The 26,471-nt window shown below is 40.2% G+C and overlaps 1 protein-coding gene across 1 annotated transcript; it reads left to right on the top strand.

Moving 5' to 3' along the window:
• Positions 1-1,151: 1,151 nt before the first annotated feature.
• On the top strand, positions 1,152-25,959 carry LOC125231035 (cyclin-dependent kinase 5 activator 1). Its single transcript, XM_048136375.1, has 2 exons — positions 1,152-1,865; positions 22,424-25,959. Exons 1-2 carry the CDS (start codon positions 1,167-1,169, stop codon positions 22,802-22,804), a joined length of 1,080 nt encoding a protein of 359 aa, XP_047992332.1. The 5' UTR covers positions 1,152-1,166; the 3' UTR covers positions 22,805-25,959.
• The last annotated feature ends 512 nt before the right edge of the window (positions 25,960-26,471 follow it).

Raw genomic sequence — 26,471 nt, 5'->3', positions numbered from 1 at the left:
CCATAGCCGAATGGCATTTCTGCGACGCGAAACGAAAACGAACTGCCGCGATAAGTAGTCTGATGGCTCTGTCGCGCCAATACGCAAGAGGATAGGAGAGAAGAAGATAGGAAGAGGAGAGGATCGAGGGATAGGGATAGAGAGCGAGCGTTTCGTTTCGTGAGCGTTTCGTGAGCGTTTGTGCCATTCGGCTACGTACCCATTTATGGAATGTCTAGAGATCGGTGTTCCTGTTGCGGTCAGTTCTGCGTACGCCTTGATGTGCATTCTTGCTCTCAATTCAATTCGTAATAGTTATTTTGAGATCTTAAGTGACACAATTATACTTATCAAACAACGTTCTAAGTTTGATCCGAATTCCGTCTGAACATTCAGCCTTAAAATAAAAACGAATACAACAAATTCACATTCTAAGTTAAGTTGACATACTAAACAATGATACATTTTTGGTCAACGGAATACGAATTCACTTTACTATTCAAACTGACTCTTCCGTCATATTCGGGTCAGTTTCAAATCAACCTACATTTTCCACCGAAAATTCTCCAGAGAGAAAAAACGCTAACTGTAATTGAAGTTAGTTATGCCAGAGACCGACTCGGATAGCGCTTTGAAGTTTAATTGTATTTAATTCCTGAAAATAATAATGGGTAACTAATCAGCAATAAATGGGTAAACGTTAATGTAATCCAAATGGGTTAATTACGGATACCTTTTAATTAAAAGTTTTCGAAATAAAATCTTGCAATGCGTCAATCATTCGTTTAATACGCCATTGGGTTATCGATCGTACAATAAGAAGTGGCGAGACTTCATTGAAATTAAACCTTAAGTTACTTATCTTAATCAGTGATTGTGACGGGGACTAAGAAACAAGAGTTCAATACAAATTCAATGTGCGTTTGAGTGTTGCACTCGCTCTCATATGGATGCGAGCTAAGAGCGAGAGAGCGCCCTGAACAATATTGTATAGATAGAAGATGTGCATTGGAGAATAAGGCTCGTCGGGTTTGTTTACCGGGCGCTGACGACGTGGAGGGCGGCGGTCTCGGTCGGCGGTCAGCTGGGTGCGCGCGCCCGCGGTCGATAGGGCGGCACGTGGCGCGCCGGCGCGGCCCTATCGAGCCCACACGGGCCGCCGCCGCCGCCGGCCGCGCACGTCATGCATGCGGGGTCCTAGCACGCGCGCCCGCCTCATGGGCACCGTGCTCAGCTTCAGCCCGCGCGAGCGGCGCCCGCCCGCCGGCGCGCCGCCGCCGGACCGCGCCGCGCTCGCCTACTCCTACGAACGACTCAACAACGCCAAGAACAGGGAGAACCGGGAGCTCCCCCGCGACGAGCGCCGCGCTACCCTCGACGACGCCGCCAAAATCATCTCCGAGAAAACGGCGCTCGAGAAAAACTTGAAGAAGCACTCGCTCTTCATAAACGCCTTATCCTGGAAGAGGTTTTCGACGGCCAATAACAATAAGAAGAAATTAGAATGCAAGACGAAGAGCGTGACGACGTTCCGGGCGCCGCTGACGGACAATGCGCCGCTGGACAGGAACAAGAATGTGAGCGTGCAGGGGACGATATACGCGCGGCCCGCGCCCGTGGCGGCGCCGTTGCCGCCGGCGGCCGAGGTCGCGCGGACCAACGCGCTCAACAACAACGTCTGCTACTCGGAGAAGCTGCCGACGACGGCGGTGGGGCCGGCGGTGGCCCCGCGCAAGACCGTCATCCAGGCGTCCACCTCTGAGCTGCTCAAGTGCCTGGGGATGTTCCTGCACACGCGCTGCCACCGCCTGCGGGACTTCCAAGCGGGGGACGCCGTCATGTGGCTGCGGACGGTGGACCGCTCGCTGCTGCTGCAGGGCTGGCAGGTAAACAACCCTCGCGCAGCCGCACTGCCGTTCGTTCACCTACCATCCCTTGCGTCATTCCTGTATTCCCCTAAATTCCGTATCCCTTTAAACACTTGAGAGCTTTTGTTATATAATGCGTCATTAGGGTGGAAATAAAACGTTTCCCAACTACCGCGCATATTTCGTCGGGTCGCAAAGCGTGGGTGGGATATTCTTTTGTTTTCTTCGGTAGGTAGCACTTAAAGGTCGTCAATAGTCGTCATAGAAGTAACCTTTTAATACGTAACAAAGTATGTAATTGTAAATCAGTAGAGACACTCTCGTCGCATTATGCATTTGGGAAAAGCTTTTGAGTGACCTTTAAAAATATAGGTAAATGATAAACTATCAGATTAGTTATTTACATCAATTAGCCCCCCCCTCCTCCCACTCCACATCTAGCGTCTCGCGAGCGTAGCGTCGGGCCAATTGTATGGCAAAGTGTCTTTTTTCATACAGTTGGCCCATACAGATGTGTGTGTGGGGGGGGGGGGGGCTGATAGGTCTCTGGGCCAATATAATGGCCCATAGTAACTTGCGCTTCTTTTCTACGCGCTAACAATTGTTTGTATCAGAAAAGGACCACACTAGTCGCAGACACCTCCCGCTCTCACTGCCAGACAGTTGCTTGGTCAGTTCAAATTGCATTCGTCGCATTAAAGTAAATAGCCTTGCCCTCGTTGCACTTTTTACTCTATTGTGTTTACCTTCGAGGGAAATTAAGTCGTACCTACTACGACTTTTCTATTTTTACTTACGGTGCTCAATTGTATTTTGTAGCATAATGCACCGCCGACATAACCACCTAAAATTAGTATTTACCTACTCGTAGTTGTAAACAGATAACTAAACTATTTTGTGAATGTAGGAAAAGAGACGATGTAGGTATTATATCCATACGTCAACTTAGGCTTTATGCTTCCAAAATGCAAGTAAGGATATGAAAAAAAAGTGCTATTAGAATCTGAGTGAAAAGAGCAAAAACGAATTAAGTCTTACCAAAATCTGTTATTGCATAGACGAAAAATAGAGATAGAGATGGTATTATGCAAGATCTAAATAAACTTATGTCATCCTGTACACTCTCTTGAAGCATACCCTATTCTGAAAAAGACATATGTATACCTACTGTACGCGACCTTCAACCTATACCCTAGTAGGTACCATGAATACTTTCCAACTTTATGAAAATTAAATACAAGTTTATGGCGAGCAACTCGCTATCAATCATCCATACTAATATTATAAATGGGAAAGTGTGTCTGTTTGTTAGTCCGTCTTTCACGTCAAAACGGACCGACGAACTGACGTGATTTTTTTTAAGTGAAGATAGTTGAAGGGATGGAGAGTGACATAGGTTACTTTTTGTCTCTTTCTAACGCGAGCGAAGCCGCGGGCAAAAGCTAGTAATAATATATTGTGAAAGTGGTGCCCTGATGACGCCACATACCCGTTATCTAGATTTTATGCAATCTATGGTTATTGTATGCTACCATAGGTCAGACATGGCGTGCCCAATTGCCCTTAGATAGGAAATCCGGGCTTGATTTTTGATAATTTAAATTTATGTGAGGACCATATTACACGTTCACTATCAGAGTGCCAGTGTAAGCTACGCGCCGTAGCACGTAGCCGATAGAGCGGAAAAGCCTTAGGAAATAAGGGTTCCCTAGGCTCGCCGAGTCGAGTCTCATTAACGAGGAGGCACACTGACATTTTATCCCACCAGCCTGTGCAAGTGCATGTCACTGTCATTCAAATGTGAGAGAGAGAGAGAGAGAAAAATATCATCTTCTCGCTCTCACGTATGTAATTCTTTTCACCACACCAACTGACAAAGGCTTTCTTTGCTATTCGAAAACAGATAGCAAAATTGCATTTTATCCACAAGACTCACAAGAGTGCAAAGTAATTTCATAAAAAATTTAATTTGATGATGATGTCTAAAGCTGGGTGTTGCAATTCACGTATAAATGATGATTTTGAATAATAAACGTTAAATACATTGAAGTATTTTATTTATTTTGATGTTTTACCGTTCATATTTTCATAGTGTTGGTGTGGTGAAAATTTTGTGTTTCACTCGGTGGCAAAGTTTGTTTAACCTTCGTGCCTTGATACCCTCGCAACGCTCAAGATTCCACTTTTTGAACCACTCGTTGCGCTCGCGGTAATATTGGAATCTTTCGCTTGCTCGGGTATCAATATTGGCACGTGTGGTTAAACAACAACTTTGCCCCCTTGTAAAACAAATAGAATACTTAGAATAGAAAGCCTCTTTATTTTCTTAACAACTACGTACATAGTATATATACAATACAATACAATACAAATCCACTTTATTGCACAACCTCAGAAATGTTCATAGGAACACACACATTACAATAAATTTTATTACAGAGGTAAACAACAGGCGGCCTTATCGCTAAAGAGCGAATAGAAGAGAGTATATATGTTACACTTGTTTATTAAAATCTCTTTATTTACATGAACATATTTACATAATTATATTTACATTAATTTTTAACTACTTATTGGTTTTGACATAATTTTGATTTAAGCTATTGTTAGTTTTAGACAACAAATAACTAAGTATTATCTGTGCAATGGACTAATAAGGTGGCGCCATCTGTTGAGTGTGCCTCCTCATTCGCCTTCTGCATGTTTTATGAAGCTGAATCTATTAGACGCATCGAATCGCATTCTAATGTATGAGGACTCGATTCGACGAGGTTCGATTCCGCCTGTGGATGGCAGGCTATGTCTAGGCGAAGAGGTGACCATCGTTGACGCTACCTGGCGATCGAAGCGCAGACTGACTCTGTTCAAGCGCGGATCCAGCTTCGTACCCAGGGGGGGGGGTCACGTGGTAAAGGCCCAGGCGCTAGAGGGGGGGGGGTCACGTGGTCTATTTGTATGGCCAACCTAGGCTGGCCCCTGGATCCGCGCATGACTCTGTTGCGCTACTGCAGAAGTGAGATTAATTCATTATAATATAATAAGATGAGAATTGGCTACGAAACGTAAGAGATTGTGGAGTTGGCATTTTTATATCACAGATAGACATAATTAGGCACTAAAAGGCCTAATGGGGTAATCCGAACTATCATTTTAATAGGAACGGAAATAAGGTTTAATAGGTGACCTACATTGCTAAAGTCCAATTTCGCTACCTATTTATAAATAGAATTCGGTATTCGATCTTCTTGCCTTCATTTGAATATCGTATGAACTAACATGCTTTGGCCATTAATCGTGACCTTTACCGTAGGTAGTGGTGTTACCAGAAGTCAGAATTTCCCTGAAATTTCAGATATTATGGTGGTTCATTGCAGAGCTTATTTAGTTCATCTTTTGCCAATTATACAGAAATAAGTACATGTAAAAAAAAATAGAATGGGACTTATGGGATTGCAGTCAAGAAAATAAAGCTGCGGGAGGTGCGATTTTATTCACTAAGAGCCACTTGCACCAACGAAAATGGAGGGTTAACCCGAAGGTTAACCCACTATTTTATATGGAATTTGACAGATGACAGCCCACTAACCCTGAGTTAAGTGGTTGGTGCAAGTGGGCCTTATTGGCTTATATTGATTGCATTGATCTTTCTAAGTACATAAATAGCAGGGAAAAAAAATGCAATAAAATAGATCCTATCGAACGTTTGAACGTTATGTTTGGAACTATTAAATTGTGAATTAGAGGTTTAAACTGAAAATCATGATGATCATTAGTAAATTTTTGGTAGTTGAAAATGATAACGGCTAACTCCACTCACTATATTATTTATTTAGTGGCGCGCTATTTCAGGATATTTCAAAACCCTACTGGCAACCCCAAGTGATGTGCCAAATGATAAAATAGTAACAACCGGCGGCCGTAAACCCAAACAGTCACTTAGTTCGTGAATTGGGGCAATGAATTCGGCCTACACCTGCCTGTTGGTTGACTAGATATTATTCAACTGGGTCAGGCTGTAGTGAAAGTTCCGTGTTTTAGGCTAATAGTATAAAATACACGATTCCCTGCACTGCACTAGACCGAACTACTCCCAAATGATTCTGCTAGTACATTTAGTACACTCACACACGCGCAACAGAATGTGAGCGAAAGGAGCGAAGAGCCGAGAAGTGACAATGACAGCAAAATCCGACCGCAACCGAACTAGAGCCGACTGACTCGGACCGAGAGCGCGCGAAAACGGCCGATCAGCTCTCGGCTAGTACAGTCAGTTGCAGAGAAAAGTAGACCCCCCAAATTTGTACAAATACATATTTGATACAAATTTGTATGCAAGGGGGTCTACCTTTCTCTGCAGCTGACTGTACGAGCGAGCGTTACTGTACGCCATATGCATAATTTGTTTCTCGCTCTCTGGGCGTACTACTGTACTAATGTCCTAAAAGAACGAACTACTTAGTACACTTCGGAGATCGTACTAGTTGGGAGCGATCTTTTCAGTGAACGAGCAGGCACAACTCTACCGTGTTTGCACTTATAGCTGGGTGTAATTCCGTGTTTGCACTTATTAGCTGGCACAAATGAAATTAACAATAAAACATTGATTGTTTTAAGTGGCAACTGTATCGGTACCTGTCAAGAGCAACTATTTTACACACTCATTCGTCCCATCTCCTTTGAACTGATCTGTAGCCTATGGTTTACTTTTACGCTAGTGACTGTCATGATTACTCACGTAAAGTATTGAGATATTAGAAAGAGACAAACAGTAGCCAATGTCACTCTCCATCCCTTCAACTATCTCCATTAAATCACGTCAATTCGTTGCTCCGTTTTGCCGTGAAAGACGGACAAACAAACAGACACATATCAATATCATACATACGCTTTCCCATTTATAATATTACTAGCTTTTGCCCGCGGCTTCGCTTGCGTCAGAAAGAGACAAACAGTGGCCTATGTCACTCTCCATCCCTTCAAATATCTCCACTTACAAAATCACGTCAATTCGTCGCTCCGTTTTGCCGTGAAAGACGGACAAACAAACAGACACACACTTTCCCATTTATAATATTAAGTAAGTATGGATTGTAAATAGTAATAGTATGGATTCAAACATGTTTCAGACTGAAGTGCTTGTTACTTTTTTAATTTGGCACTAAAGTCTAGCCAAACACTGACTTAAACGAAAGTAGGTATTCAAGTAAAACAGTACCTATCCAAAAAAATGTTTGGCAACCTTCTGAGCACTTTGTGCTCATTCAATTTGCTTAATGCCACGTTGCCAACTTTTCTTCAGTGTGTTGCAGGAAACACGTCTTAAATGTTTAGTTTTTCATTTTTTAATCTTGAACGAAAATAATCGATTTACGTACCTAGTACCTACTACTCGTACCACCATACCACATACATACATACAATCACGCCTGTATCCCATTAAGGGGTAGGCAGAACACATGAAACTACTAAAGCTTCAGTGCCACTCTTGGCAAATAAGGGGTTGAAAGAAAACGAAACTGTGACATGCAGTGACAGGTTGCCAGCCTCTCGCCTACGCCACAATTTAACCCATATCCCATAGTCGCCTTCTACGACACCCACGGGAAGAAAGGGGGTGGTGAAATTCTTAACCCGTCACCACACAATCAATAAAATAAGCCAATCAGACAGACCTGTGATCATATACTGTCTATGATAAACATATTCTATAGTCCAATATCATATGTTTATCATAGAAATATGATCATAGCTCTGTATGCTCCCTTTTTCTCCAACGTGAAGAAAAAGGACGGCATGTTGCCTATGATCATATTTCTATGACAAACATATGATAGTGGACTATCGGTCTTAGAGCGTTTTTACTTACCTATCCGATCTGATATCGGATGTAGGAAGGATGTCAAAGGCAAAAATCAAAGATGGCGCCTATCATATCGGTCCTTCATTCGATACCGGATTGGATAATGTGAAAACGCACTTTACACAACAAAAACAAGCACACATCACTTGCAAGTTTGACAGTTCAGGGTCGACTTGTGTGGCCACCAGAGGGCACCAGCTCTCAACTATTTAGGGATGTAAAAATCAATGTAAGTAGTTAATTTATCTAATCTGTGGTAGCACACGCAAAGGGACGTCAAGTTGTGCTAAATCTGAATAATTTCTACGTAATGCGAACCCGAGCCGAATTTTGCCGTAATCGCCCGATCGGGAGTGTCCAAGCACTGCTCAAAAACATAACCGAGTAAATTGAAAATACTTCATCGCTTGTCCGGCTTGTTCTCGTACCTATTCATAATAACCTAACCACAAAATTTAAATTTTGAAAAATCTCCCGACATAGTTGACCCATTTTCATAAAACATGGCTAAGAACAATTCAGCTTTCAAACAAAAAAACTAAATCAAAATCGGTTCATCCGTTAGGGAGCTGTGATGCCACAGACAGACACACACACACAGACAGACAGACAGACAGACAGACAGACAGACAGACAGACAGACATACAGACAGACAGACAGACAGACAGACAGACAAACAAACAAACAGACAGACAGACACGTCAAACATATAACACCCCGTCGTTTTTGCGTCAGGGGTTAAAAATTTGCAAGCCTAATGAATGTTATCCCTTTCTACTAAGTAATAATACTAATAGGTACTTAAATCCTAATGTTAATATGACATTCAAGAACGAATGACTACTTATTTGAAATGCTATTATGAATAATGTAATTAACTGTCGACAGTCTTAATCCTAATGTTTGTTTGTCATTTGTATAAATAGAAGGATAAACCACATACCTACTCGTAATATCCCACAGCAGAATGCCTGTTTGCCTCAAACTTCTATTATTAGGTACTTAATACCAATAGTTATTTGTTTTACCAGGGGGCAAAGTTGTTGTTTAACCGCACGTGCCAATATTGATATCCCAGCAAGCGAAAGATTCCAATATAAAAGTGGAATCTTGAGCGTTGCGAGGGTTTCAAGGCACGAAGGTTAAACAAACTTTGCCGCCGAGTGGAACACAAAATTTTTCAACACACTAACTCGAACAAAATACTGACTCTAAAATAACAAACTATATAAATACAATTTATCAATTTATTCAAAATCATCATTTATAGGTAAACTCTACCAGCCAGCTCGAGATGTCAAGTAAAAAATTGTATGAAATTACTTTGCACTCTTGTGGATAAAATATATGCAATTTTGCTATTTGTTTTCCAAAAAAGTTTAGTAAATCGGTTTTTCCTTTAAAAAACTTTTCTCGCGTAATATACTTCTCCTGTAGCTAAATTTAATAAATCAGTGATTTGAAAATAGGAATCTAATTACAACTTTCTTGCGAAACTTTGTTATTATGTTAGATGGCACTTTTTAGGAAAGGTAAAAGGGTCGTCTAACGATAGGACATTCATATAGTATATTTTTACACGCGAGCTGATACGATCGTGAGGTTGTTAGCGGGTTGTTAACATATACATACTTGTCAATTTTAATACATGTCATTAAAATTCGAAATTTATTTAGCAAACCTCGATTTCTTCGGTTGGAAAGGGATAAGTAAATGTAGGTACTCGCAGTAATTTGAGACTTTCAGTTAAGTAGGTTAATAAGTATGGATAATGGCAAGTGCGTTTTCACATGATCCGATCCGACATCGGATGAAGGACCGATATCCTATATATCAAAGGCGCCATCTTTGACATTCGCTTTTGACATCCTTTCTACATACGATGTCGGATCGGATAATGTGAAAACGCTCGAAGGGCTTAATAGTGGCCAAGAGTTAAGCCCATTTACTCGTATAATTTAAAATAAATGTAATTTTTTGGGACGTTTTCGCAATCTAGTAAAATGCATTCTATAACCTAACCACAAAATTAAAATTTTGAAAAAACTCTTACCGCGACATAGTAGACCGATTTTCATGCAACATGGCTAAGAACACTCCCGACTAGAGATGGGTAGTGGGTAAAAACCCGCGGGTAAATACCGGGTATTTACCGGGTTTTTACCCAATCCACCCGTATTTACCCTTTTACACCCAAATGAGTGGGTAAAAACTTTTTAGAATGTAAAACGTATTTGAATTAAGGTTTTCGTTATTATTTTGCTTTGATTTACTTCGTATAACATTCTATGATTCAAATGAAGTAAAAATACTATCTGAATTCTTACTTAATTGAAATTTAGTCTCCAGGTGCTGGACAAAGTTAGATGATAGTGTAATAAAGAAGACTTAGACTACAAGCCGGATAAGTAGAATAGAACAGGAACAGTAAAACAAACAGTTGATAGTGTTTAAATAATTTTTTACTAGGTACTTAAGTACAAAATAAATGTCATTTATGAAATAAATAAATTGTTTATGATATAGGTAATTGAAACATACCTAATCAAGAAATTAAGAATTACGAAAAAAACCATACAGTAAAAAATAGGCGCATGGTTTGATAAAAACAATAAAATTGTACTTACTTGTACCGCTGATCCAAGATCGATTTCACCCCTGTAGCCACGTAGTCCGACTGCTTTGTCCGACTAGTCGGACGACGTGGATTTATTTGTCCCGTTGGTCCGTCTATCGGACTATAAGGAATCGCAATTCCACTTCGCCCGAGTAATCGGTCTACTTGGTCTTTTGAATTCCAGTTAGATCGACTATTCAGCCTATATGGATTTGCAATTCCGCTCAGTCCGAGTGATCGGTCTACCTGGCCTTTTTTTTCCTGATAGATCGATTCATCGGACTAGAAACTCTCTCCATAAAGTCAAAATAATTCGTGTCGCTTAGAATTATTCAAAAATAACCATTTAATAATAAAATATAACGTGATGAAGGAAATATAATTTTATTTAAAATTTAATTCGTAATCGTTTTTACCCACCCAATCGGGTATTTATGGGTTTTTACTGGGTACTAAACCCGGTAATACCCGGTATTTACCCACCCCTACCCATCTCTACTCCCGACTAACTCAGCTTTCAGACAAAAAAAAACAAAATCTATTCATCCGTTCGGGAGCTACGATGCCACAGACAGACAGACACAGACAGACAGACAGACAGGCAGACAGACAGACAGACAGACAGACAGACAGACAGACAGACAGACAGACAGACAGACAGACAGACAGACAGACAGACAGACAGACAGACAGACAGACAGACAGACAGACAGACAGCAGACAGGCAGACAGACAGACAGACAAACAGACAGACACGTCAAACTTATAACATCCCGTCGTTTTTGCGTCGGGGGTTAAAAATTAAAACTCATGCTCTGTTTATATCAATGCGAAGTTAACGTAGACGGAGTTTACAACTACATTCTTGTAAGTCAACAAACAGCCTTGATTCAAAACAAGCGGCGTCTCACATCGATCCGCCCCACGCACCGCCTCCATATTGAATGAACTGCCCGGGGGAGTAATTCGAAGCTACGTTTTGATATCTAAATGATGTAATTATAATATTTTTTTACCAATTCATACTTTTGCTACTTGATACTCACGATTAGTGGTAAACGCGTGACACTGAATCTCAATAAGCTTTTTTGCAAAAATTTCATTTTTGGCACAAGCTTTTATCGCCGACTGTATTTTTCTTTCAACATTCATCTACTGCTCACCGAGACGTTTCTAAAAACCCCTTCCTCGAAGGGGATACGACGTTTCATAACAGAGTCCCTATGACCACCTTTCTGCTTCATCATCAGATCAGCTCCATGATACCATTATATTGCATTGTCACGTGATTTGCATATGTGTGCAAAACTTCAACTCAATGGGAAACCGGGAAGTGGGTCAAATTTAGCCTCTACGTTTTGACGCACACTAACATACTAACTCAACTTGTAATAAACACTGACCATTTTCTGACCGTTTCAACAGGCAAAATGTGAAGGCCAGACACACATTTCCCCTTATGACACACTTAACTGTATTGATTTTACTAGTTTGCTTAAGAATACCAACCTTAACCGTACTTATACCAAGCCTCCCAAACAGATCAAATATTTTTTGGTGACTATTTAAGACGACGTACCTACCCAACAGAAAAAAGTCACTTTAAAATGTCTTCTCACCATTTTCACAATTATCGTGCGTAGCAAACTAGTGTGGTAAACCTCGTCTCGTCGTTGCGTCCCTATCGCACTTTCTTACAAACGGTGCAAAAAGGACGGCCTGACGTGATAGGCTTTTTTATCACGCGACCGTGCTTGCTCGCCAGAACATGATACTGAATATGGCCATAAAGGCATCCATATAAATGGATAATAACACTTTAGCAACCTCAGGCATCTTCTGGGCGAGCTCACTCCATCGTAGGTCACGTCTTTGACTTTAGCTAGTCTGTGGCGAAAAGTAAGCAAGTTATAAATGACAAAAAAAAAACCTCTTATATTGGATAGATTTTGATATCAATATTCGAATCGGCCTCCAGGCGGGAAAAAAAACCTTGCTGTGAAAAATGGCAGCATTACAGAAGAGTGTGCGGTGAATTCGTAAACCTCAGGCAGCGAAAGAGGCCAAAGAGAAAGTAGGGTAAGATAAATTGGCACAGTACGATTATGGACACTTGAAAATGGGTGGGTTACCTGCGTAGAGCTCTACGAATCGCTACGGTCGTAGGCCGTAGCAATACCTGTAACAAAGAAGAAGTATAAACTTTTTTAAAATTTGAAACTAACATAAAGTTTCTCGTTTCTAAATATACCTTTTAAGTCTTTTGACAGTCCTGTATGTTTCGTGCTAAGGTAGGGTTCCTTTTGCCTTTCGTAAAAATAGCCTACAAATAGCGTAGCCTTCTTGAGCTTACCGTGGGCCTCAGTCAATCTGTGTAAGAATGTCCTGTAATATTTATTTATTTATTTAAAAATGGCCGTCTATGTTGTAACAGAGTTTCTCAAAAAAGTTGTAATTAGATCCTATTTTTAAACCATTGAATTATGCGAAAGAGCACTGTTGCGAAAATTAACTGGGACCCGTATTTTTAAGCCCCCAAGCAAAAACGACGGGGTGTTATAAGTTTGACGTGTCTGTCTGTCTGTCTGTGTGTGTGTGTGTCTGTCTGTGGCATCGTAGCTCCCGAACGGATAAACCGATTTAGATTTGTTTTTTGTCTAAAAGCTGAGTTAGTCAGGAGTGTTCTTAGCCATGTTTCATGAAAATCGGTCTACTATGTCGCGATTGGGGGTTATTTCAAAATTTTTATTTTGTGGTTAGGTTATTAAGCAATCTAACTCGTGCTTTTTTGCAACATGATTTGCGAGTAGTGATATAGCCAGGGCCATGTCATAACAAGATCATAATTATAACATAATCTGTATTCAGATGAATGCGATTCAAATAAAGTGAATAGTTGATTGTAGAAATCCTAAGATGACGGGTATGTGACGTCATCATGGCACCATGTTTCCATGACAATATAGGACTGATAGTCAGCTCACCACAAATAATATCATTTTCTTAAAATTGGAAGTAAAAGCGGTACCACGGTACTGATTTTAAAGATATAGTAGCTATGTCTGTCTCTTTCAATTGATATATTTCCTGAGAGTGTACAGGATGGCATAAGGTTCTTGCTTAATACATACATACATATAATCACGCCTGTATCCCATAAAGGGGTAGGCAGAGCACATGAAGTGAGTACTAAGTTTCAGTGCCACTCTTGGCAAAAAGGGGTTAAAAGAAATCCAAATTGTGACATTGCAGTGACAGGTTGCCAGCCTCTCGCCTACGCCACAATTTAACCCTTCTTCTTCTTGCTTAATACCCTACCCTATCTATATATTTGTTCTATTAAATGTTAAATAGTCCCTATGACGGGATTAGCCACATTAATTTGTAAATTTGTAAAGCGAATAAGACTTGTATTAATGGCATACGACTAGATAAATAAGAACCTATTAATGAAATACGAATCGAGTTCAAGACATAATATAATATTTTCCTTTTATTATATAAAATTGCTTTCTCTTATTAGTTTCACTTCAAAGTAGGAAGAAAATTCCTTTAAAGTAAGAACAGGTATTAAAAGAAAAGCTCTTTGGTCCTGAACACAAAAGAAATGGAGCCATGGACGGAACAATGAACAAAGCTTGTCCATATTGTATTATTTAGTTACTTTGTTACCTAGAAATTATTGTATATCAAGACTATTACAAGAGAAAAAAATCTGTGTACCTCTTATAATTATCATTAACACATACTTTTACCTATTTATAGTACACACTCCTAAAAATTGTATATTTAAATGAAAAATTTCGGTTCTCAGAAATTAATGTAATTTTTTTGAAAAACTTTATTTGAGGATAGCTTTGACTAAACGCTTCTGTCCTAAAAGTTGGTCACTGGGCCTTACGGAGTTGAAACCAAGTTTGAAATTAAAATTAAAACCTATTATTAGGTGTATATAAAGATAATCCTTTTACAAGTAGGTTTTCTTTATTACTGCGTAGAATATTGCCTATGTTTATGCAAACTTTGAAAGGAAGTAATTTCCACCACGAATAAACTGAGAGTAGTCACGAATATTTCATCAAAACAACCATTTTCCTTTTAAGGTCAGGGCTATTGCCTTTCTCTTTCACTCCCATAAAGACGTCATTAGAGTCACAGAGACAGATGTTACGAATGTGCGAATTTTGTATTTCCTGTTTATAGCCCAGATAAAAAGAACACACATTAAAGAACGTGAAATATTACGTTTTATGTAACATTACATACTTATATACCTACATTGGTTACTCAAATTAGACCAATGTGCCTTTCATTCGTTGTAAAAGCTTTGATCGACGTAAATTTTAACTAATAAACTAACTATTAATTATAACCTATTTATTAATTATTTACTATTTATTATTTATTTCTTTATTAATATACAGAATATAATTTTCAAAGAAATATTTCTTTAGCGTAACATATGTATAAGGAATAAGTGCACATTATCCCATCCGATATCGGATGTAGGAAGTATTTCAAAGGCAGAAATTCAAAGGCGATATCGGATCGGATATGTGAAAACGCACTAACAGTGACTAGGTAAAGGTATATTCTAGAGTCTAGTCTGTTTTAACAGCACTGCGTAGACAAGTAGCCAATCGTTTACGCGCCGTAGCGTATAATTAGTAGTTATCGGGGGAGTTATTGTGATTACATACTTCGGTTGTTGAGGGCTTGTGATATCTCACTGACGCAAAAATACGTATCGAAATAATCGTCTCATAAATATGGTACTACGCTCTTATTACACCGGACTAAGATGCTATATAGGACATATTTTTGAGTAAGATGTGTACACCCATATTTTTACACGTGACTGTACAAAAGAAAATAAGAAAGTGTTATAACGGTAAACCCGGGAGGACTGAGTCAAACACACGTACGGTCAGTGTGGTAGCTATTTAATGACTAATTAGGCGCGGACGCAGCCGCGCGTTATCTCTTAATCTACGTTTACTACAATCCCTCCACCTTAAGCTAAAAATACTTCCTAAAATCTACAAGGTTTCTGGTCCGCTTTAAATATCCTTCCCGGGGAGGTTCGCCATCCGCTGGGGCATCGATAACAGCCGAACCGGCAACAGAATCGCCCGCCAGGCCGGGTAGCGCAGCCGTCGTAGGGCGCTCGCCGCAGGCCGGCCCCAAACGCGCATCTGTGTCGTCGGTGGGCTCTGCCGGTGGTGGCGGTGCCGGAGCAGGCTCGTCAGGCACCGCGGTCGTCGTTTTTGGCTCCACTGAACTGTGCTGAGCTCCGAGCTCCGACGGTGATACATGCTCGTCAAAAATGATGGCTGGTATGACATTCTCCTCTCGCTCCCGCGCTCTAGCACATAAATTAGGTGGCGGCTCCTCCAGGTCGTCCGCGGTACACTCCCTTCCCCTATATTTGAGGAGTTGATTGGCATGTTTTTTTTCCATTTTATTAGAGTTCGATATTCTTACTAAAAATAATGTTCGGCCTATCTTTTTTACTATAACGCCACGTACCCAAAATGTTTTTTTATTTACGACACTTTGCACTAACACTGGTTCGTCTATCTTAAAATCTACTTTACGGCCACCGGAATAATATTCACACTGCAAGCACTGTTTGTCTTTGACTACTTTATCGAGTGTTGGATCGGAGGGCGATTCGACGGCAGGATTTAGTAAATCTAGACTACACCTTAATTTTCGTCCGAATAGTACCTCAGCGGGAGACCTGTTTGTCGTACTGTGAATAGAATTTCGGTAACGCAATAAAAATTCTTGTAATTTAATGTTGATATTTCTTGGACTTGTCCCTGACATAATTATAGATTTAATTGATTTCTTAATAATCTTCACATAGCCCTCTGCTTGGCCATTACTGGCAGGATTATAAGTCGGTGTTGTAATTAATTTAATCCTGTTACGTAAGCAAAATTCCTTAAATTCAGATGACACGAACGACGTGCCATTATCTGAGACGATTGTATTAAATAATCCGAACCGCGCCATTACTTCGCAAAGCTTATCAATGACCACTCGCGAACTATAACCAGAAGTAACATTATAGCATTCGACCCACTTAGAGTACGCGTCAACGATAATTAAAAACACCATATTATTGAGCGGGCCTAAAAAATCCACGTGAACTCTTTGCCATGCAGCAGTAGGATAGGGCCACGGAGCCAGCGGGACGCGTGGTGGGGCGGAGCGGAGTGCTCTGCATACTCCGCACGACGCTACACAGCGCTCAATATCGGCCGATAGGCCCGGCCACCACAGTCGTTCCCGCGCTTCTGACTTCATTTTATTTACGCGAAAATGTCCCTTATGCAATTCACTTAGAATTTGCTCATGCAAACTGACGGGAATAATAATTTTATGACCCCTCATTAAGCAATCCTGCTCAACTGATAATTCGTACCTACAATTATAATAAGGTCTTAATAAAGGGTCACGGACCTTATCCGGCCAACCTTTTTGTATGTACTTCATTATTACAGAAATAATTGCATCGTTGCGAGACTCACGGCTTATATCCGTTATAGTGAAGTATTGCTCACCTTCACATACGAAATTTATATAGGTCGCCTTATCTATCGGGCTATTGTTCTCACGGCGAGTATCAATAACCGCTCGGCTTAAATAATCCGCGGAGTTATGAACGCTAGAAACATATTCAATTTTAAAATTGTAGGCAGATAAAAATATCGCGTATCGTTGCAAGCGGTTAGCCGTTATCTCAGGGACCCCTTTGTCCGGGTTAAAAATGGACAATAATGGTTTATGGTCCGTTCTGAGAATAAAGGGTTCCGCGCGACCAAATAAGTATTGATGGAACTTTCGTACAGCAAAAACAATACTTGTGGCTTCTTTTTGCAGTTGGCTATATTTTTTTCTGCCGAAGTAAGGGAGCGTGATATGAAAGCCACTGGTCTTTCTATATTGCCCTCCATTTGAGATAAAATTCCCCCGAGCCCTGTAGGTGACGCATCGACTGTCAAAATTAATTTTGCCTCAGGGTTGAAATGAGCTAAGGTGTTTTCTGATGTTAATGCGTTCTTAATAGCCCTAATCGCGTTGTCATGTTCCTCTGTCCACTCCCACGTAACATTTTTTTTTAATAATTTATGTAATGGGCTTAGAATTGAAGAGGCATTTTTTATAAATACCCTATAATAGTTTACCATACCTAAGAACGATTGCAGCTCTGAACGGTTCGTAGGTACTTTCGCTTCTAATATAGATTTAACCTTTTCTGGAGATTTATGGATTCCATGTCGGTCTATGACGAACCCTAAATACGAAACGGTTTCTTGAAATAAGGAGCATTTTTCCTTCTGTAGAACTAAGCCTGCTTCTTCTAATCTATGAAACACTTTATGTAATAATTCTAAGTTTTCCTCTTTACTTTTACTGACAACTAAAATGTCATCTAAAAATAATAACACTCCGTCAAGATCGGACAGGAGTGTCTCCATTGACCTTTGGAACGTCGCCGGGGCACTGGACAGCCCGAACACTAAACGTGTATATTTAAATAATCCTTTGTGCGTATTTATGCACGTTAACATCTGTGAAGATTCACTTAATCTAAACTGATTGTATGCTTGCGAGAGATCCAGCTTTGAAAAATATTTCGCGCCGTGCAATTTAGTAAATAATTCATCTACTCTTGGTAGTGGATATTTTTCTACTATTAAATGCTTGTTCAACGTAGCCGAATAATCTGCACATAGTCTTATGGAGTTGTCGTGCTTCAAAACTGGAACTATAGGGCTAGCATACTCCGACGATTTGACCGGCACCAAAATACCTAACCCGACCAAGCGATCGATTTCTTTACCTACCCGTTCACGGAGGGCAAACGGTAGCGGTCTAGCTTTGCGAAAAATGGGTTGCGAATCCGGTTTTACAGTTAAATTGATTGTAATATATTTACAACACCCTAACTTATCAGAAAATAAGTTAGGATACGGTGACGTAATTTGCGTTAAAATATCTTCACATTTGTTGATCTCGGCGATTTCCAAATTAAATTTACGAATAAAGTCCCTACCAAGCAATGGGGCCCCGCCATTTTTAATTACAAAAACATCAATGTCGTGGCATTGTGATCTATAGGTAATTGGCAAGGTTAGGACCCCTAGGATCTTGAGCGGTCCCCCATCGTAAACATTTAAAAAAGTGGTACTTGGTTTTAATGGAACTTGTGGAAAGTACCGCTTATAATCCTTGTCAGAAATTACCGTTACAGCCGAGCCAGTGTCGATTTCGAAATCTAACTTAATTTCATTGACTAAAACAGATTCCCGCATTGGTTCGCCTCGATATGTCCGAATATTGCAAACAAGTTTGTGCTTACCGTCATCATCATAAATGTCGCCATCATCACCGTCCGCGCAACACTCGATAAAATGTTGTCCCCCGACTTGCTTTGAGGGGCACATTCTTTTCAGGTGTCCTTTTTCCCGCACTGCTTACACTTATAACGCGTAAATTTACAAGTTTCAATTTGATGATTCGAGTAACCGCAAGCCGCACAGCTGGCCGCTCCTGTTGCCGCTAATGGGGGCGCGCCGGACGCTTGCTGTCGCACCCCGCTGCCGCCCCACGCTTAGGTCCCGATGTCGCTTGTACCTTTAACACCTGCAAGGGTTCCTGGCCCAATGTATCAGCTTGTGAAGCCTGTAGAGAAGTCTGCTGCGACCCCGTACGAGCGCACCGGATGTTCTCGGCTAACTCTAACGCTGAGCTCAACGTCAGGTCGCCCATCTTCCGTGTGAACAGCTTATCTCTCTCTGGGCCTGGTGCCATGCCCAAGACAAACCGGTCTCGTAAAGCTTCATCTAAAGCAGTCGCAGTGAACCCACAGTATGCCGCTAAGCCCCGCACACGAGCGGCCCACTCTGTCAATTTCTCGCCAGGTCGTTGCGTAGCACTATGGAACCTAAATCTCTCTGCAAATCCACATTTCTTAGGCTCGAAATGGTTATCTAGTAGTTCGATCACTGCGCTGTACGATAATTCGCCGACTACGGAGGGTAAAGCTAAATCGCGCACAAGTCTATAGGTCGATTCGGCCAGGTTGCTTAAAAGAATTGCTCGCCGCTTATTCTTTTTGTCGTCCTCCCCAAAATCGTTTGCTATGAACCATTGTTCTAATTTATCTTTATAAAGTGACCACTCTTGGACTTCGTGGTTAAAAACTGTTAATGAACCAACTGCTAACTTGGCCATTATTTAAACACGCGTTTTGTTAATTCGCACTGTCGTCGCCACTGTTATAACGGTAAACCCGGGAGGACTGAGTCAAACACACGTACGGTCAGTGTGGTAGCTATTTAATGACTAATGACTAATTAGGCGCGGACGCAGCCGCGCGTTATCTCTTAATCTACGTTTACTACAGAAAGTAAGAAAAGCACTTCGCAACTAATACTCTACAAAACATGTCGGTTCGTCTGTAAATAAAATTGGCCTCGATCGAAGTATTTCAGACCAGTGCGTTGCCTAGCAACCAAAACAAATATTCGTTTTATTTTGTTTTCCGAACACGCCCGATAAGTGGACGGTAAGCTTCATTTTACAACCTATCAAGTCGATCCGCCCCGAGCTATTCCGCTAGAGTCGATAGACTATTTTGGGGAAAATCGATACGAATGATTGTGTGTGACGTCATGTTTTTATTGAGATATTTGGACTGACGAAGGACTTTCTTAAAATAGGCATTAGAAAGAATAGAAAGTACGCCAATTACAGTTAATGACTCAGTAGAATAGTAGTTATAGTTTCATAATAAAACACTATATTAAAAAATATTAATAGAAATAGAGTTGTTACTTTTTACATTACCTATATTTTATATTATTCGTGATTTCTTTTCTTGTTATGCATTAAATGTAGTAAACAAAAACTATAAACAATACATGTACCTAGGTAAGTTCAATATTCACCCTGGAGGTTTCAAGGGGTGTAGCCATGAGTAGTCAATGTATTAGTTTTAAATGGTCCAGGGTGCATAGCCAACGTGCCAATCGTTTAAACTAATCGTTAATTCGCACGGTAATAGTTTACGCAAAAAAAACTGTCTCTGTTGCATTTATATATATGAAAGAGGTACGCTACACTTGCTCATAAAGTTTGCAAAAACGACCTATCCATAATCCATAATAATATTATAAATGGTAAAGTGTGTGTGTCTGTTTGTTTGTCCGTCTTTCACGGAAAAACGGAGCGACGAATCGACGTGATTTTTTTAGGTGGAGAAAGTTGAATTCTATTCTATTCTATTCTATATATAGGTACTAGCTTTTGCCCGCGGCTTCGATCGCGTTAGAAACAGACAAAAAGTAGCCTATGTGACTCTCCATCCCCTCAAGTATCTCCATTTAAAAAATCACGACAATTCGTTGCTCCGTTTTTCTGTGAAAGACGGACAAACAGACACACACACTTTTCCATTTATAACATTAGTATGGATCGTGAATAATTTTAACATAAATAAATATTATTATTTCTTTGTTTAGCGTGACGCCATCTATTGAGCATTGAGCATATTACAAGAGTAGGGTATTACACGGTATTAAATTATGTTTGAATCACGCAACAACTCGAAAGGATTCTTGTACTTATTCTAATGAACGGCGTCGATCGATAAGCCATGAAGTGAAACAGGCGATATTCAACTCTATTATAATTAATTTTTATTAAGCAGAAACGTCTGCTAACGATTCTAAACATTTTTATATTAAAGGAAAAAATGGAAAAATTTACGCTTCCGGCGGGACTTGAACCCGCACCATTTTTTCCTTTAATATAAAAATGTTTAGAATCGTTAGCAGACGTTTCTGCTTAATAAAAATTAATTTAGTATGGGTTAGCACATTGTTACTGGTGAATTCTCAATATAACTTGAGACTCCAGTGCCGTTACAAGATGTAATAGTCTGTCGGTAGATGGCGCTAAACGTCACCCCAAGACGTGTGTACAAAAAGGAAAGGCATGGAAAGATTTGCGAGGTCCGGCGTGGCTTCCGTAGCTCAATTGGTAAGAGCATTGCACGGATTGCAAAAATGGTGCGGGTTCAAGTCCCGCCGGAAGCGTAAATTTTTCCATTTTTTCCTTTAATATAAAAATGTCTATTATAATTACATTAAAGTTGTGTGATATACGGCCCACGCTTGAGTGTAAGAGGGAAAGGCATTGCACGTTTTGTTCGACTTAATAACGTACCTTTATGTATTAGAAACATTTAAAAAAAATATCACTCTGTGAACAATCATAGGAATGTGGACGATTTGAGTAGATATGTGATATCCCGTCCGCAAGTTGAGTGTAGCGAAACAAATTGTTTAGAGAAAATGCTGTAATATTCCTAATTATTTCATTAACTTTTGCCACGTATGCAGAAAATGAAAAACAATTATACTGACTTTTCGTGATATAATTTTGACATACCTAGGTATGACGAGTTAGTTTCTTTATTTTACCCAACAATTGAAAGCTAAGTTTACCTACCTATATGTATGAGCATATTGTGGCGAATTGTGGAATCTTTTATTTATCTAACATTGGCGCAGTCGGTAGGATGTATAGGTGACAGAACCTAATCATCAGAAGCTGAGGGAGACAATATAATGATCTGTAAGCATGCTGTAATGTCCAAAAAGCACTGACGTACTTACTAGAGTGTCCTCCATTTAATTTTTAACTAATCTGTCATCACAACCAATTGGAACATTGGTTGCGTGCTTTGCAGCTGTCCGGTTTATCAGAGATATATTTTATCACAATCTGAAAGTGTAATATCACATTTATTTTCTTAAACAGTTTTTAAATACATTTATTTTTCCTGGAAACTGCGTGAACACGGCTTGTCAAATTGACTGTCATTGACAATAAATATTGTTATAACTTTTTGCTGGCAACTGCTAAAGTGTAAATCCTTTTCTTTCACTTAATTAAATTTGATTTAAAAGTTTGCTCTCAAACTCCTTATCAGTAAGCCTGATCCAATTAAATAGAGCTTTACTAGTAGTCTTAGGCAATATACCTATGTATTAAATATGTCGTAATTGTGTGTCCAGGACGTGGCGTTCATCAACCCCGCGAACGTGGTGTTCGTGTACATGCTGGTGCGCGAGCTGGTGGACGGCGAGCGCATCGCGCGCCCGCAGGAGCTGCAGGCCGTCGTGCTCACCTGCCTCTACCTCTCCTACTCCTACATGGGCAACGAGATCTCCTACCCGCTCAAACCCTTCCTCGTCGAGGACTCCAAGGACAAGTTCTGGGACCGCTGCCTCCTCATCGTCGACCGGCTCTCGTTCAACATGCTGCGCATCAACTCCGAGCCCGGCTTCTTCACTGAGGTGTTCACCGAGCTGAAGGCCTGCGGCGTGGTGGAGGGCCCGCCGCCCGCGCCCGCGCACCCCGCCCCCGCGCCGCCGCACGCCATCTCGGCCGCCTGACACACCGAGGTCGCCGTGCTGCGGCTGGCCCTCACCGATCGCCCCAGTCGCGTCTGATGTCGGCTCTACGCCACCGCTCTCGTTCAATCGTCTGACGCCGGCTTGGACGAACTCTCCGGACTTAGGATAGCTCCACACGAGCCAATTAATAACTTCTAAGTGAAGTGTTCTCGTAGTTACGTCTGAACTGTTTGGAGAATGTAGTGAAATTGAAAGATATTTATTTGTAGGTAACCGTGAAGGATCCTGAAAGCTTTGGTAGAAAATACTCATTTTTGAATTTAAACTGATGTTATACGAGCAAGTTTATGTTGTTCGAAGTGCAGCACGATATCGACGTTGTTATTTGCTCAAGAATGTAATCCCGCCGTGACGATTGACCAAGAATTTATTTGAAATCATATTTACCCCATAAGACTGGTGAGCGCGAACGGGGGAAGAAAACGCGAGAAAACTTGATTAAACGAAAAACTTTGTAAGGCCGCCGCTAATAATTATAGCTTTTATGCGAAAGTTTGGTGTCGTGTCGATCGTGGAGTTCACTTCCCGGAACCAACGAAACGGGCCACAAATACGTCTCGCGTTCGTTCGTCCTATTTACTGGGCCACAACCTACACGTGCCGTGTCGACTTCGATTGCTGCATTCTACATAATTAATGTCTGTAATGTTAACGTAGGTAATTTGTCTGGTAAAGATACTTTCTGGGCCCGCTGCAGCGGCGTTTAGTCCAATAGACAGCGGTTAGTTAGTAAGTTAAGAGTTTCGTAATGTAGTGAAATGCTCGTATGCCATATACCTAGTTAGTTTAGATGCAGGCGGGAGGATGCAATAGCGGGGAACCGTCAGTAAATAAAGGAATCCGGTGAATCCTTCTATGAAGTGTACGTAATACGGCCGTCAGCTTAAAGCGGGCGATTGAACCATTGGTTGAAGTATATTTAACAAATAGGTCAAATATTGCGAACGATTAAGCGTTTTGTACAGTAATATCGAATAAATTTATATGTTAAGTCATAAATAGTCTGGTGTGGTTAAATGGAGGTTTGTTCGGTGTGAAGAGATGGGCGGAGGCCTAGGGCACTCGGTGGGACTTGACCATCAGGTCTGGAACTAGTTAATGAATTTCGAATCGTGGGTCTTAACGAACGCAATAGCCTAAATATATTCAAGAAAATGTTTCCAGAACGAGGCGATAGTTTTTTCTAAGATTGAGAAAGACAACGTACGTAAGCTTTACAATATGGCGGTCGCCGCATAACTTGCGCGCATGCGGTCATGCGGTCAACTTTGAGGTAAAGTGCTTGCATTTAGTCCGTACTTACCATGCGGTCGACTTTGAGGTAAGCCGCATGCGTTTAGTAAGTAGCATGCGGCGACCGTAGTTATGTAATTGCAGCATTAATATTAAGTTAATTACCTATTTCTAGTCAGCGTTTATTGTTTTCCTTAATAAAATACTGTAGTTAGCATAGATAAATTAATACGATTTGGTATACATAATTATGAGTGATTGTATTTAAGTGTCACCGAGTGCCGTAGTTAAATTTACGTTAGTAAAGGTACGAAGTGGCAGTATTTAAGAACTGGAATCTCATTAATGACTAGGGAAGTAGATGTCTGTGATGTTTTGACTTAGCTTTGTGTTTGTGATATGTTTCGTTTTGTTATTTATTTACTCCGGTGATTGTTGTACTTATTCTTAGATGTGGATAGATATTGTAAGGCAATAATTTATTTGGTCAACAGTACACATTCTGATAAAATGGTTATTTAAAGTTTTACTTAGGAGAACATCGTGTAAGCAGCTAACATCATTGAGAAACTTATTTGAATGCTCGAAGGTTGACTGACATTACACTGTTGCCGCTCGCCTCGCGTCATTTGGCGTAAAAGGATAATCTACCAAGAGTACTAATTTTTTTAACGCTTACAATGATATAAGTTCCACCGATAGTCAGTTTTTACAAGCATGTTAATCGTACGAATTAGATTTGGTTCCATCTGCACGATGTGACTCCTAGTAAAGGTAGCATAAGAATATTAAGGATGTTCGTTGGACTATTATATAAGACATGATCTTGATGCCGTCTGAATATCTAAAACTTCCTATTTACCTGTATTGAAATTCAAAAGTACCTTTAAATACTCTGTTTGAAATAGCATAATGTTGAATCTAGTCAGTTCTGTTAGAGCTATGTTTTTATCTTAACAAATGCACTTATTTTTGGACAAGATCCTACTAGAAAATTATTTTCTTATTCCGATATTTGCTTTCTTGGAAACAGTATCAGGCTATGTACATTCCAATTATTAGTAAGTAAGTGATAAGTTCAGAATTCAGATACAGCTTAAAGTCGAATTCCAGTGATCTCTGGGTTGTTCTCAAAACTTTACAACGTTTCAAACGCTGTTATATAGTCAAAGATTTCAATAATATCGGGAACTTGACTGCTAGGCCCAAGACCTTCCATTTGTGTCGCTTAACTTCAAAAGTGGGTAAATCCATTCCGCTATAAGGTTGATTATAATTTATGATCAAACGAACTTCTTGAAGTGAAGTTCGATCGAAATTATATATGAGTCACTTCATTTGAAGATATAAATTTATATAAATAATATAATATGATCTGAAAGATAATCAACCTTATAGCAGAATGGATTTACCCACTTTTGAAGTTAAGCGACACTTGAATTTTAAATCATCTGCTTTTACTCGCACTACTCGCAGCGTATCTTTGGCACACTTACGGCCTTTCCACACGTCATCGGTTATCGCGTGCGATTTGAAATACATTGCGTCATTGGATCAATCGATTTAATTCGTTACTTCTTATTAATCATGCAGCAATCATCTGCATGCGATTCCTTGCAAGGTATCTCTCCTCGTAGAAACGAGAAGGGTTAACGAAATGTGAGTGATATCAAATTGAGATTAATTACTAAGTTTAATTCTCTAGTGTTTGAAACGCTGTAACCTGAGAATCACCCCTCTGATATTATAGCATAACTTTGATATTTGGAACATGTGTCATAATAATCGAAGGTATTACTGATCAGGTACCTCTTCTAATATTACCTACTCATGTAATTCACGTTTGTTAATTACTCTATTGTAAATATACCCAATTATTAAAAAAGACTTTCGTATACAGATTTTTATTTCATTTATGGATAGGAACTGCCTGTCTACCTAAGGCCGTTTTGACATTATCCGATCCGATATCGGATGTAGGAAGGATGTAAAATGTAAGATTTATGCGCTTCCAGGTCTTCATTTATGTATTTAATAGATCACTATTACTAAAAAACTATATAAAACGCAAAAATTGCGGATTCAATGCCGATGGCACTTTCCTACAACAGTTTTTGTCCGAGGCACCATCGAACTGCCGATATCGGCAGGACGCTTCCGACATTTTTTGGCATACCGGAACCGGACCCCCCGCCAGTTGTCGGCCGCTAATATTTGTTTGTGTGCGTATATAATGTACTTATGTATACGTGTGTAGTAGTGTGCGTGACAAAAATGGCGTCTATTAAACAGCTGCTAATGATCGAAATTCAAATTAGTTGACAATTTCCATGGAAAAAAGAAGGTTGTAATGCATCGGTCCGAATTGCGGATACTAGTTTTTTCATCTTTTAATAAGATATAGTTGAATGTA

The sequence above is a fragment of the Leguminivora glycinivorella genome, chromosome 11 (assembly GCF_023078275.1).
Source record: "Leguminivora glycinivorella isolate SPB_JAAS2020 chromosome 11, LegGlyc_1.1, whole genome shotgun sequence".
NCBI lineage: Eukaryota > Metazoa > Arthropoda > Insecta > Lepidoptera > Tortricidae > Leguminivora > Leguminivora glycinivorella.
The sequence above is the reverse complement of the archived record's forward strand: the minus strand, read 5'-3'. Positions and strand labels throughout refer to the sequence as shown.

What these genes read in the sequence shown, in the direction of transcription:
- LOC125231035 (XM_048136375.1), top strand. Translation starts at nt 1,167, where the DNA reads ATGCGGGGTCCTAGCACGCGCGCCCGCCTCATGGGCACCGTGCTCAGC. An exon ending in TGCTGCTGCAGGGCTGGCAG is followed by an intron (nt 1,866 to 22,423) that starts GTAAACAACCCT and finishes TTGTGTGTCCAG; the next exon opens with GACGTGGCGTTCATCAACCC.